The sequence below is a fragment of the Cynara cardunculus genome, assembly GCF_001531365.2.
Source record: "Cynara cardunculus var. scolymus isolate 2C chromosome LG 14, CcrdV1, whole genome shotgun sequence".
Classification (NCBI taxonomy): domain Eukaryota; kingdom Viridiplantae; phylum Streptophyta; class Magnoliopsida; order Asterales; family Asteraceae; genus Cynara; species Cynara cardunculus.
In genome coordinates, this window is record NC_037541.1 from 12,666,061 (window position 1) to 12,680,378 (window position 14,318).

Here is a 14,318-nt window from a genome sequence, read left to right on the forward strand (position 1 = left end):
CCCCCCCCCAAAAAAAAAGGAAGGGGGGTTGTGCAAAAGTGTGAATGAAATGGAAAAGACAAGACTAAGATGGATAAACAAGACTAGCACATAATAAGCAGCACAAAAAGAAGAAAAAACATAACGACGAAAAAGGCATAAAGAAAACAGATAGAAAGCAAGAAAAACACACGCGTATTCTTTAGCTAAAACAAAAGCCAAACAAACCCAATATATTTCACCTGAAAGAAGGTCCGAGAGGGGTGGGATGTACGCAGTCCTAATCTCTTTACCCCAAAGGGTAGAGCGATTTGTTTCTGTAAAGACCCCCGACTTGCGAAAAAGTGTGAGCGAAAAGGAAAAGACAAGAGCATAAAGGATTTAAACAAAGAGTTTGCACGTAATAAGCAGCAGAAAAAGCACATGCAAACCACCAGCTAAAACTAAAATCAGAAATATCGCTTGTAGTAAATCTATACTCTCTGAAAATTCTCAAACAATATAAGGGTCCGTTTACTAAACCTTTATTGGGTAAGCGCTTACCAATATTGCTTACCTTACCGATTGAAAATTAAAAGGACCAAGAATTTTAACCAGTAAAAAGCAAAGCAAGGGTCGAGAGTCTTACTTGGTAAGTGAGGGAAAATACTCTTACCCTGTAAGCACTTACCAGATTTTAGACGCTTGCCAACAATCCTTTTTGATGACCAAAAATGTTACATGATAAGGTAAGTGATAGTGATGTCTCTTGTAAATGAATGCTTACGCGGTTAGCATTCGGTAAATGGCCCGTAAGAGTAGTTTACAAACAATGCAGGCAAAGAATCAGACATAGTTTTGGGAAGATAATAATATGTGTGGTGTTATAAATATCGCCGCCTAGAGCTGCTTAAGGGACTTCTAGACATTAAGCAACCCCTACAGCTTAATTAACTGGCTACCTAGGAGTTATATGGCCCAATCGCTTCCATTAAGTTACTAATTGTTGAATTAAGTGTTTCAGAATATTAAGTGAAGATGAAATTCTACTTCTCCAAACATCTGGTTCATAAAAGCAGACTAACGTTGTTAATTTTTATCATTAGCTTGGGCTCTCAATCCAGAATTTGTTGCCACATCTAAGGTCTAATGCCAATGCTTCCAAACAAATGCAAGAACAATCTTATAACGTCCGAAAAGGTTTAGAAAACACAATCAATGGAATCTGCACAACAATGTAATTATAAGAAAGGTTTTAAAACGCGGGAAACGGGCCACGAGGAGTTTTCCCTCAACAAAGCGAGGCATAAGCCTAGAGGCGGTCCGAGGTGTAATCCCTGAGGTGTAAATATATATACACCAAAATATGTATATACTACACAAATATATATATATATATATATATATAGACTTGGGATCATGTGAGACCAACCTATTTTCGTGAGACCTGTGAGACCACCTTTTTACACTTGAAACTTCACAGCAAAATGTTGTGAAGGTGACTTTTTTTAACCTTCACAGTGTTTTTGCTGTGAAGGTTCGACTTTTTTTTAACCTTCACAGTGTTTTTGCTGTGAAGTTTAAGTGTAAAAATGAGGTCTCACGAAAACAGGCTTGTCTCACGTGAACCCAACCCTATATATATATATATATATATATATATATATATATAACCTTCACAGTGTTTTTGCTGTGAAGTTTAAGTGTAAAAAGGAGGTCTCACGAAAACAGGCTTGTCTCATGTGAACCCAACCCTATATATATATATATATATATATATATATATATAATAGTAAATTACTAAGGGCGCTAGTTCAGCGGTTCTTCACATAGGAAAGAGTGAAACCGTGACATAGGCTGAGAGGTTGTAGAAAAATTGGTTGCTTGGAGGAAGAGGAAGGGTCAAACCACGTTTTGATTGAAAGGAGAAAGCACTAGTTTTTTGGGTTTTAAAATATTAAAGTACACATTGGGGCCATGGAGTTTTGACTTTTAGTTTTTTTTTTTAAAAAGAGACAGTTATACTACAAAGAGAAGTACTACTTCTGCTATAAAGCTTATAAAAACCAAAAAAAAACATTATCAAAGCATATCATCTAAGGCGTACGCCGAGGCGAACCGCCTCACTAAACCAAGGCGTAAGCCTCGTCCAGGGTCCAAGAGGCCCACCTCAGGTGTTTTGGGTCGCCTTACCTCAAGGCGTACGCCTCAAACAATTTATAGAATCATGATTATAACTCATTATCACCTAATTTAGGTATGCTCGAGTAACAAGTTACTTCAATTTCACAAAAATATAGCTTTGCAATAGAACTCACCTACAATCGCCATCTTCCAAGTTCCCCTACCACGATTGTCCAACTACCGACAATAAATAGCCTGATCAATGAACGGAGGGATTTGCTTTATCTCAGTTCCAAGTTCTTGTTCAATCCTATACCTGAAAGAAGATAAAAGCTTGTAAAGTTGATGGAAGTGTGATGTCAAACCAAACAAGTCGAGCTTTTAACGAGCTACTCAAGCTCAACCTCATTTATCTTGAGCTCGAGCTTAATAATGCTCGAGCGCAAGTCGATCTCGAACACAAAAGAACTCGTTTAACTTAATGAGTTGAGCTTCATAGAACCAATATTCGTTTCGACTCGTTAAAAAGCTTCATCAAATTTTTTGAGCCGAGCCGATTGATTCGAGCATATACTTTTTCGAGCCAAACATGCTCATATGTTCATGAATAAGACAATAAAAATATAAAAATTATAAATCTCGAGCCAATAAACGAGTTAATCGATCGCAAGTACGAGCCCGTAAACGAGCAGTGAGCTCGAGCTTGATAACTCAAAAAATATTCGAGTTCAAGCTCGAGCCTGGTAAAAGAAATTCGAGGTGAGCTCGAATAACCTACTATTCAACTCGGCTCGGCTGATTTACACCCCTAGATCCTACAATGCAAGGAAACAGTATACATACAGATTGAAGCGGTCTTCATATGTGATCAGATTTACAGCTAACCCAAGGTGTCCGAATCTCCCAGATCGACCAACCTGCATATGAGTAATTTGAACATTAAAAATCATGATATATGTATAAGGGGGTGTTTGGTTGGTTTTCCATCAAGTTCTGTATGAATAAAACTTCCTGTGTGAATCTGACTGTATAGATTGGGAAAGTTTTCAACAGTTTCTCGTAGATGGAAGGAACGTATTTGTAATTGGGAGTGGCAGGTTTCGAAAAAACTTCGCTTTCTACATAAAGCTCACACTTGAAGCTTACTAAATAATTCACTTTCCATATCATTAAGCCACTACCAAAGAAGCATGTTTAGCTGACCAAATAAGTTGTTGGTCCCATTAAGCCCATTAAGCTGCTAACAAAAAGACCTAAGGGTGTGTTTGGTCACTGAACAGACCAGCACAGGGATCACTGTTCCACGTTTGGTAGGACTTTTATGTGGAACAGACAAAAACCGAGAGGAACAAAGTGAAAAAGACGTGTTCCACCCCCACCCCATGGAATATACCTATATTTTACCAAGATAGTCTCAAAATAAAACTTAATTCTCTTCTAAAACATCAAATACGCCTCCTGCTTTACATTTTATTCATTCTTTAAATTTTATTTATTGTATTTTATGCTCTTTAAACTTCCACTTTACTCCTCGAAATATTATTTTTATAAAGTTTCTATATTTTGATTAATTTATGTAATTTATTAAAAAAATATCAACAATAAAAACAATAGAGAAAATGTATAAAATAAAAATTGGAAAACTACATAAACTTTATATTTTAGTGTCATTTTAATCGTCTCGACGAAAACTTTCTAATGATATATTTTGTTTTAAAAATATATATTTTATCATAATTTAATAAATTACAAAAATTAATCAAAATATATTAACAACTCATTAGAGATAAATTGGTCATTTTATTTATTATGTCCTGTCTTGTCCAATTCTGTCTCACCAAACGTTGAACCATTGTTCTGTCCTATTCTGTTGTGTCCTATCCTATCTTGTATGAATACCAAACTTACCCTAAGTAAACCATGAGTAGAATTCAAACCATACCCTGTGAAGATATGTTTCCGAGTTTTTCGGGAAGTCAAAATTGATAACGACATTTACTGCTTGAATATCGATACCCCTTGTGAATAAATCTGCAATATTGTTATGTGACAAAAAAAATTAAGTTAAGAAAATAGTTCAAGTACAAGAAAAAAAGAAAACTATTGGTAGAGATGGCGGTTATGGCAAAGTACAAAGAAGCAATACCAGTACAGACAAGATTCCTACAAGCCCCGTTACGAAAATCATGAAACACTCGATTACGATGATCTTGGAGCATCTTTGCATGAATGTAGAAACAAGAGTAACCAAGCTCCGTAATTTTCTTGGCTAGTAGTTCGACCCGATTTACAGAATTGCAGAAAATGATCGATTGGTTTATTTGAAGCTGTAAAGAAAATAAAATCAGGTAATACTTCCAATTCATAAAAAACCAAGTCTAGGGCTGTAAACGAACCGAACGTTCAGCGAACCGTTCGGTGGGAAGTTCGTTTATTTAATAAATGAGCGAACATGAACACATTTTTTTGTTCATTTAGATAAATAAACAAACATGAACAATGATCTCGTTCGTTCATTTACGTTCGTTTATATTTCTTTATATATAGAGTAAATTATGATTTTCGTCCTAGTGGTTGGGTTGTTAATAATTTCAATTTCTAAACCACAATTTCCGGCCCTGTGGTTTAGAAATTGTGATTTTCATCCCTATGGTTTACAATTTATTGCTATTTTCGTCCGTAGACCAAGTACAAGGAACCAAAACAGTAAAGAATTGTAAGCCACAGAGACCGAAACAACAATAAATTGTAAATCATAAAAACAAGAATAGCAATGAATTACAAACCATAGGGATAAAAACCATAACTTCTAAACCACAGGGACGAAAATCGCAATTTATAACAAACCATAGGGACAAAAAAACGTAATTTACTCTTACATATATAAAAATTTAATATTATGACATTAATATGTAAAATCATTGATGAAATTAAATTTTTAGAATTCCTTTTTATCCCTCCCAAATTTACCAGGATTTTCATTTTGTTATGTTATTTTTGAGGAACGAAATGATGAGTAATGGTGGTTATTTTTTGTTCATTTGTGTTCGTTCGTTTATGTTCATTTATATCCATTCGTTTACGTTCCCTTAGCATCTTAACGAATGAACATAAACGAACACGAACAAGCACATTTTCTTAATGAACGAACATGAACACAAAAACTTCCATTCGTTTACCGTTCGTGTTCGTTTGGTTAAGTTAACAAAACGAACGCAAAGGAGCCTCTGTTCATGTTCGTTCGCTTCGTTTACAGCTCTAAGAGCAACTACTAAATAAAATTCAGTTATGAAGGTAAAACCTTTGAGAAAAGAGTATTCAGGCAGTGAACTTTCTGCCTTTCTTCAACAAAAGCGTAGAATTGTGTTATTCCCTTAAGCGTAAGCTCATCCATGAGGTTAATAACATACGGTTTCTGCAGGTATCTATCTTTGAAATCCTTAACTGTAACAGGAAACGTTGCTGAAAACATTAAAATTTGACGATTTGTAGGCATAAAGTGAATCAGCTGCTCTACTGAAGGCTGGAACTCGGGTGACAAGAGCTTATCAGCCTGGAAAAAAAATTGTAAACCCACAATCAAAATCTCGTCTTGGAATAAGAGCAGCAAATGAGCAAAACAAAATTTAAAATCAAGATCACTGTAACAGCTCGTCCCACATAGATAGAAAATGGGATTTGTGAGCTCCTTATAAGCCTCAACTTATGGGCTACCAATAACTTTCACCATGGTTTTAAGTTGGATTTGAAGTTATGGGCCAACCTGTTGCTTTGGGCTTTGGAGTGTTAAATCAATCTTGTGAAAGCAGACAACTAAAAAAAGTAATGGTCATAAAATGATGTTCATGAATCATCTGTATTCAGAGTTCATCTTAATCATCAAACATTAAAAAAAAAAAATAGCATCTATACCATAATTCTCCCTTTTTTAAGTATATAATATTTATATACGTCAAATGAACTCACACACCCTCCACGCCTTCGGTGAGATTTGAATCCTCAACCTCCTGGGAAAATGGGCGCTAATGGTAACCCGAGTACTGCTAGGCCAATGGCTCTTGGTCATAACACTCCCTTACCACCTATAGAATTCCAAAAAAAACGATATTCTGAAAATGCTAACACTAAGTTTACGAACTAAAACCCAATTTTGCACTTCTCCTGAGGCCTGAAATACATAGAGGCATATGCACATTTAGGGGCCTTTTACTAAACATTTACCGTGTAACCGGGTAAGCGCTTACCGATATCACTTGCAATGCATCAAACTCTATGGATTTGAACTATCAACATAAATTTTTGAGCTCAACTAAGGGGATGTTTGGTTGGTTTTCCAAGTCTTGTATGGATAAAGCTTTGTTTGTGGATAAATCTGACTATATAGATAGGGCCGGTTTTTGTATAGAAGGGTTTTTTTTCATAAATGGAAGGAGTCCGTTTTTTAATTGGGAGGGGCAAGTTTGGAAGAAAAACTTGGCTTTCTGCATAAAGCTCCCCCTTGAGAGCTTACTGAATAAGTCACTTTCTATATCAATTAGCCACTACCAAACAGTCGTGTATAGTTGACCAAATAAGCTGGGAGTCTCATTAAGCTCATTAAGCTGCTAACAAGCAGGCCCTAAGTAGACTAATGTGTGTGATTACTAACCAGGACCATGTACATGTGTGTATACATTTGGCAAAGTGTGTTAATTAGTTAGTGTGTAAGCTGGTTTTTCATTGGATAACTGTTGCTTTTTACATTGTGTTGTTAACCAAAGCTCCAAACCAATAAAAGTAAAGAGGAGATCATGCGACTATTAACGAAATTAAGTCATAAAATACCATGTCGCACCTCATCCATAACAAGCATCGCACAATCTTTAAGTACGCAGATCCCCTTCTTCGAAAGATCCAATATTCTTCCAGGAGTACCAACAAGTAAATGAACTGGCTGATACAGTCGCATTATGTCATCTTTTAAGCTGGTTCCACCAGTGGTAACCATGACTTGAATCTTTAGGTGTTTTCCAAGTTCTTTGCAAACTTGTGATGTTTGAAGAGCCAACTCTCGAGTTGGAACAAGTATAACAACTGCAAAAACAGAAAATCTTAGAGATGCACTAAGGAAACCCGAGTTATCTCTAAATTAAGCAATGTGCAAAGTATGTTGAAAACAATTGACGATGAAATTTACCTACAGTAAATTAAAAGCAATAGAAGATATATATATATATATATATAGACTTGGGATCATGTGAGACCAGCCTGTTTTCGTGAGACCCGTGAGACCAACTTTTTACACGTGAAACTTCACAGCAAAATGCTGTGAAGGTGACTTTTTTAAACCTTCACAGTGTTTTTGCTGTGAAGGTTCGACTTTTTTTAAACCTTCACAGTGTTTTTGCTGTGAAGTTTACGTGCAAAAATGTGGTCTCACGGGTCTCACGAAAACAGGTTGGTCTCACGTGAACCCAACCCTATATATATATAGAGAGAGGGGGGGGGGGTTCAGGGGAAAACCTCCCAAAAAATGAAAAACTAAGAAACACCTTGGTAACCATTCATCTCAACAATATACACATGTGCATACAAGTAATTGAAGTTGTTTCTTGGTTTCTAGGCACATGTGCATACCGAACAAATTACTTGTATGCATATGTGCATATCATACAGATGAATGGTTACCAAAGTGTTCCTCAGTTTTTCATTTTTTTGTAGTTTCCCCTGAACCTGACCTAGATATACATACACACACACACACATATATATATGCAAGGTCTATGCTTGTTAGCATGATCAAAGTGACAAGTCAAGACATAATCCTACTTCCAGGAGAAACTCGATTGCCAAAGCGCATGTGTGCGAGTTAGCCATTTAGGATATGTTTTATCTTGGTCACATTAACTCAACGTTGGATTTAAGACATATGTTGCAGTACATCAATCTATAGAGAACGTTCATAAGTCCATAGTGAGGCCAAGTTTATAACAGACAATCTGAATCAACGATTTTACTTCTGCAAAAGATATTAATTTATAGTACCAAAATAAGCACATTAAAGGGCCGTTTACTAAACGCTTACCTTGGTAAGCGCTTATTGATTCAATTACCTTACTGGGTGAACATAACAAGAACAAAGAATCTTACCCGATAAGAGGGAAGTCAAAGATCAAAAGTCTTACCCGGTAAATGAGAATGATGACTCTTACCTGATAAGCGCTTACCGAGTTATAAATGCTTACCATCAATCCATTTTGATGGCCGGGAATGTTATCCCATAAGATAAGTGAGAGTGGTGACTCTTACCCGGTAAACATATGGTAAACGGCCCCTAAATGCAAGTGATAATAACAAGCAAATAGGCCATTATTCTACAAGTTGGTGATTGAAATAACTCCACTAACTTCAGTGAACTCATAAATCATCTCGACATTTAAGTACTCATCCGTCTAATTTTACGAAAGACCATTTTCAATTGCACTCTACCCCATTTCTTAAGTGATTAATGCTTCACAGATCAAATATCAAAAGCTATAAAATAGTTCATATTTAGAACCTTGAATAACATTGCTATCTTGATCAATTTTTTCTAAAGCAGGAATGCAGAAAGCGGCTGTTTTCCCAGTCCCATTTTTAGCTCTTGCAAGAATATCGCTTCCCGTGAGAGCAATGGGGATGCTTTCTTCCTGAATTGGAGAGGGCCTCTCAAAACCCTTCTCATATATCCCCATAAGCAACTCACGCTTGAGAAAGTAGTCTTCAAATTCATTGCCTTTGGTGGCTGTCACATCCTGAAAAGAAAGGATATTAGAGACAAAAGTTTATGACAGTATATATTATATATGGTTCCATCTCCAGAGAGTTGGGGATTTAAACACTCAAGATTAGAGATGGCTAAAATCCAGCCCCGGGTCCAAATCGGCCTAGGTCCGAGATTTCCCTTTTGTAACCGGTACCGATCCCAACCAAAAACTCTGGCCCGTTCTCCATGTAAAAAGCCCGCACACAGGCCAGCACAAACCGGACCCAACTTGTTTTCCCAAAAACCAATTTTAGAAATAAAAGATTGTCTTTGAAGATTTTTTGTATAATATCTTATTGAAATACACATTAAAATCTCCAATTGGGTCATTAAAATACACTCAAAATCTTTTTTTTAAATCTTTTAACACAAAAATGTTATAAATGTTTCTATAATTACGATTTTTGGAATTTAGTATTGGAACACTTGAAGAGAACTTAAAAAAAACTTGAAAAACTTTTTAAAAAATTGAAGTTTTTGGTTTAAAAAATTGAAGTTTTTGGTTAAAAAACTTGATATGTAATTTATAAAAATGTAACGTTTTTAAAAATCAAGCCTATGTATAACCGGTCCAGGTCCCGTAACCGGTCTCAGGCCAGGCCTTGAATTTTCATAAAAATCGTAACCCGTCCTAAACCCGTCCTGGTCCTAAGCCAGTCCCGGGCCGGGATGGGCCCATTTTGGCCTTCTCTAGTCAAGATAGCATCATGCATGCAAACAAGTAAGTGGCACATTCAGGCCTTTGACCATTGAAACCAATTTCAGAATACACATAGTTCTTGTACAAGTGTCATGATCCAAAATATTGGCATACTAAGATCATTAGAATGCCACACAGACCTGAAGAGCCTTGTTTAGAAATTCAGACATATCCATTTGGTATTCTCAGACACAACAAAATGGGTACGAAAAATCATACCTTTGTGCAAACTTAAACAGAAATAAACAAAACAGTAACACATGATGCATGATTTCTTAATGGTAAAGCAGTCAAATGTAATGCATCCAAATTAAAATCAAAGGCATATAGATATAGATAACATCAATAAGCATACTTCTGTCCTGTATCGCGTATCAGCTGGTGGGAGCCTCAACTGTGCCTTCCAATCTTGGGAACTGCAAGAAAAAACAAGCAATTGGACTAGGCTAGAAATAAAAAAAAAAAAGCCATATTGTAGGTCAATTATTAATTAATCAATCTTGGGAACTGCAAGAAAAAACAAGCAATTAGACTAGGCTAGAAATATAAAAAAAGCCATATTGTAGGTCAATTATTAATTAATCACGAAGTAAAAGCATGTACATAAGTTACATAATAGCACCAAAGACCAGCCCATATCAAATTTCAAAATGAATTAGGACACTACAATGAAAAATCACGGCTAATCCTTTGCCACGATCCTATCATATCAGATTGAGACTACATTTGATTCACAAGTTCAGGTTATCTAGATAAGATAATGCTATGGATAGAATGAAAATAGAGTAAATTATTAAAAAGAAGTACAAAAAGTCACTAAGGGCCTGTTTGATTTATTATCCATTACGTTCTGAATCTATTAAGCTGTCTCTAAGCATTAATATGTCTAGATAAATTAAGATAAATTGTTGTTTGATTTTTGTCCAGAATAAATAGTCTGATTAACAAAAATTACCATTTTAACCTTATGTCTACATAAGTGTTGAATGAAAATAAACAGTTTGACAAAGATTTAAAATGACAAAAAAATTAAAAGTATAAATTATTTAAAAAACGTACATAATATGAATTAACGATTTCATAACACAATACTTAAAAACTTAAAAACAAGAAAGTATTATTGTTTTATTACAATTTTTAATTTATGCATGTTGGTAAACTATTTATCTTTTAATGAGACGTGTGATGAAAAATTGTAGGACAAGGGTAATTTTGGGAAAATTTCTAACTTAATGCATTAAGATAGAATGGCTAACTTAACATGTTAAGTCAGTCTCTTAGTATCAAGTTAAAATCAAACACCCTAATATAACTTAACCAATTAAGCTAACAACCCATTAAGCTTACTAAGTTGAAAACAAACAGCCATTAAGTAATCTTCTCATCTTTCACTTCAATCAACATGGTCATGGAGAACAAGGTACCACGTCTAGTGCTGTCCTAAAGCATATATCCTTCACTTTCATCAAGGATGAAACCCGATCACCCAAACAATCACCAATACTAAGTATGAGAATCTATGAGGTAGTTCACAGTTAAAAGCTCCTATACTTTGCAGCATCACATCATTTGAATAGTCTAACCAATCCCATGCTTCACCAAAAAATGGTCAAATGCCAATTATAGTAACGATCACCAGGGGAAGTAGTACAGATAATTAAGTAGAATTTCACCGAAATTTACATATAAATCACTACATTCTAGAATCACTATAGTTGGAGCAACCACACAATGGTACTTTGGCTGCTAGTTCCCTTTTACCAGGTCAACATCCTTAAAGGTGTGTTTGGTATCTAGACAAGACAGGATAGAACGGGACAGAACTAGACAGCTGGACAGTGTTTGGTAAGACAGGAGTGGATATGACAGTACTGGTAGAATAACCAATTTACTCCTAATGAGTTGTTTATATATGTTATATATTTTGATTAGTTTAAGTAATTTATTAAATTATAATAAATTAAATATTTTTTATAACAATATATATTATTAAAAAGTTTTTGTAAGGTAGCCCGGTGTGTACTATTAGTCAGCCTTGCAGCGGCAAAAGAATTCTAAGCCCCCCAATTGTTATATTACTATGTACCAAAACCAAAAAATATTGTCGATGGGATACAAAAAAAGAGGATCCTACTTTGCTCATGTCTACCTTACCAATTACAACAAGAATCAAAGGATGGATATGCACTTTGATGTATTTAATGTTTAAACTACTTCACAATTAATTTTTTCAAACAAATGGCAAAATCCCATGATCCATGAAGTTGTCTCGTTAGTTTTAACACATACACACCAATTTCCACCCCAGGAAACAAAAAAAGAGCATTATAGTTGCATGGTTCAGCGAAGGTTTTATAAATATGACTCTTTCATTCAAATAAGGTGCATCCCATTACAAAATGCAGCCTTTCAAAAGGACAAAATTCAGAAAAAAGAACATGGATCAAACAAAAAACAGTCTTTTCAACTGCCCAGTGTCTGCTTGACTTAGGTTCATATCCAACAAAAGTCACACAGAAAACAACAGCAATATACTAAGACATGTAAACAAGTCAACACGGATCGAACACAACTAATCTTCCAAATATAACCCAGTAGCCTTACCAGTTGCTCCAAGTTATAAAGGAACTACATGCCCTTGCATTTTCAACAAGGTTCCATAGTTGGAACGCAACTTTAGCTTATGAAGTTGCAGCTAGTGGCAGACAAAAGATAGAAGGCACTATACAAAGAAGCGGCAGAAAAGAAGGTCCGAAATCAGAAAATCTATCCGAATGCAAACAGATGTGAATTATTATGTATTCTTTGAGCTCGAAATAAGCAAGAATAGGATCTACATCACCAGTTCAACCAACTGGATGATGCAGCTATTCAGCCACTTCAAACATCAAAAGCTAACCAACAAACTTCTAATACCATACCAGCCATATATATCAAAGCAAAAAAGAAAGAAAGAAAGAAAAAATAGTACAAGTCATCTAAAGCACCAAGGGCCATTGAACATGGTTTTAAACATTTTTAAAATCTAATGCGCAGATAATATCTTACCTCTAAGATTAAAAAAAATCGCCATACATTCAATTTTCCTTTCTTAATAAGACAATATGAGAGCCAACAGTAATAATCAAAGTATTCAATAACCCAAATGAGTAAGCAACCTCAATGCTTTGTGTAATTAAATATCCATTTGTTTTGGTGTCAAACCCGCCCTCTGGTAAACAGTCTAACAAATGATAAAACACACAATGGACTACCAAGATTCCACCCTAGATTTCCCATCCTCTTCGTCCAACTTATTTGCAAAAATCAACAGAGCATGAGAATCGCCTTCCCCATTAAGGGCCTGTTTGTTAGCAGCTTAATGAGCTTAATGGGACTCGCAGCTTATGCGCCTGCGGTCAGCTATACACAACTGTTTGGTAGTGGCTTAATAAAATAGAAAGTGGCTTATTCAGTAAGCTTCTAAGTGGGAGTTTTATGCAGAAAGCCACATTTTTCCGAACCTGCTCCTCCCAAATAAAAACACTCTCCTTTCATGCATGAAAAAACCCTCCCAAACAAAAACCTTTCCAATCTATACAAACAGTTTAAACCACATAGACAGCTTTATCCATACGAGCCTTAAATGGAAAACCAACCATAGCTTCACAACAAAAAATAATAATAGGTTACATAATTACATTCAGTAATTCTCATAAAATATCACCAAAAAAACCATCAAAACATCATAAATATAAACAGAATAACTAAACAAAGCATACTTACAAAACTTCAACCATAATTTTAAGCACAAAACCACAATTGTACCTAGGGTCAGTAGCTTCTGACCGTATAGTCTTTTCGACTTCATCAACCACACTCGAATCATTTTCCACAGGGTTTCTTCTCAGCCACTGTTGTTGTTGTTGAAACTGCTGGTGATGCACTGGATTCCTTTGTGCATACTGTTGTTGTTGATAATTCTTCTGTTGTTGAAAATTAGGATTAGGGTTTCCATAATAATTCCCACCACCACCACCACGACCAATTCCAGGCGGATACCTTCCTCCTCCACCTCGTGCATAGTTATTATTCATTTCAAAGCTTTCTACCGGAAAAATCTCCCAATACCCTCACTAAAACTAATCAATCAACTAGCCGCCGATCCAAATGCCTAAATTCTCAACCCAGAAGAAAAATTAACAAAAATATTCACAACAATAGCTTGGAATTTGAGGATGGATCACAAGCAAAGAAAGGAAGTTGGGGGTTTTTGATTGTTGCTAACAATTAGAAGCAAAATCGTTGGCGTAAAAAAATATAAGCCAATGTTTTGCGAATTGGAATTGAACAACGAGTTTGGAAATGGAATTAGGAGGAAGGATCTGAAGAACTCACATAGATAAAGTTAGCATTTTGACCTAAGTCTAAGTGGGACAGAAATTGAAAACGAGAGAGCGCCCTGATCGGTTTTCGGAAGGAACAGAACAAAAATGGCGATGCGACCTTTCTACTTAGGGCTCAGATAGAATCCATTTTTTATATTAATATACGGAACTCGTTTAATACAATAAAATACATCTTGAACGATTTTAATGTCTTGTTTTATTGTGTATATTATAATATAATTTTAAAAAACGATAATATTTTTATTTTTAAATAAAATATAAATTTATAGATATTTTTAAAAAAATTAGAATAGTACTGACACAATATAACAAGATATATCTCGATTTTAATATCTAGTTTATTCTGTCTCTGTATATGTTTTAT

The 14,318-nt window shown here is 35.2% G+C and overlaps 1 protein-coding gene across 1 annotated transcript in view; it reads right to left on the reverse strand.

Annotated features, from left to right (window-relative positions):
* The window catches only part of LOC112526998 (DEAD-box ATP-dependent RNA helicase 8-like), a 15,797-nt gene extending 1,773 nt beyond the window's left edge, over positions 1 to 14,024 (reverse strand). The window contains exons 1-10 of the mRNA XM_025137462.1: positions 13,944 to 14,024; positions 13,374 to 13,719; positions 9,922 to 9,982; positions 8,621 to 8,855; positions 6,917 to 7,155; positions 5,384 to 5,635; positions 4,229 to 4,409; positions 4,025 to 4,113; positions 2,926 to 2,999; positions 2,277 to 2,398 (exon numbers count right to left, since the gene is read on the reverse strand). Of these exons, the coding sequence (XP_024993230.1) occupies positions 2,320 to 2,398; positions 2,926 to 2,999; positions 4,025 to 4,113; positions 4,229 to 4,409; positions 5,384 to 5,635; positions 6,917 to 7,155; positions 8,621 to 8,855; positions 9,922 to 9,982; positions 13,374 to 13,642 (1,479 nt within the window). The 5' untranslated portion in view covers positions 13,643 to 13,719; positions 13,944 to 14,024 and the 3' untranslated portion in view covers positions 2,277 to 2,319. The remainder of the gene's footprint in view (positions 1 to 2,276; positions 2,399 to 2,925; positions 3,000 to 4,024; positions 4,114 to 4,228; positions 4,410 to 5,383; positions 5,636 to 6,916; positions 7,156 to 8,620; positions 8,856 to 9,921; positions 9,983 to 13,373; positions 13,720 to 13,943) is intronic.
* Between the last annotated feature and the right edge of the window lie 294 nt (positions 14,025 to 14,318).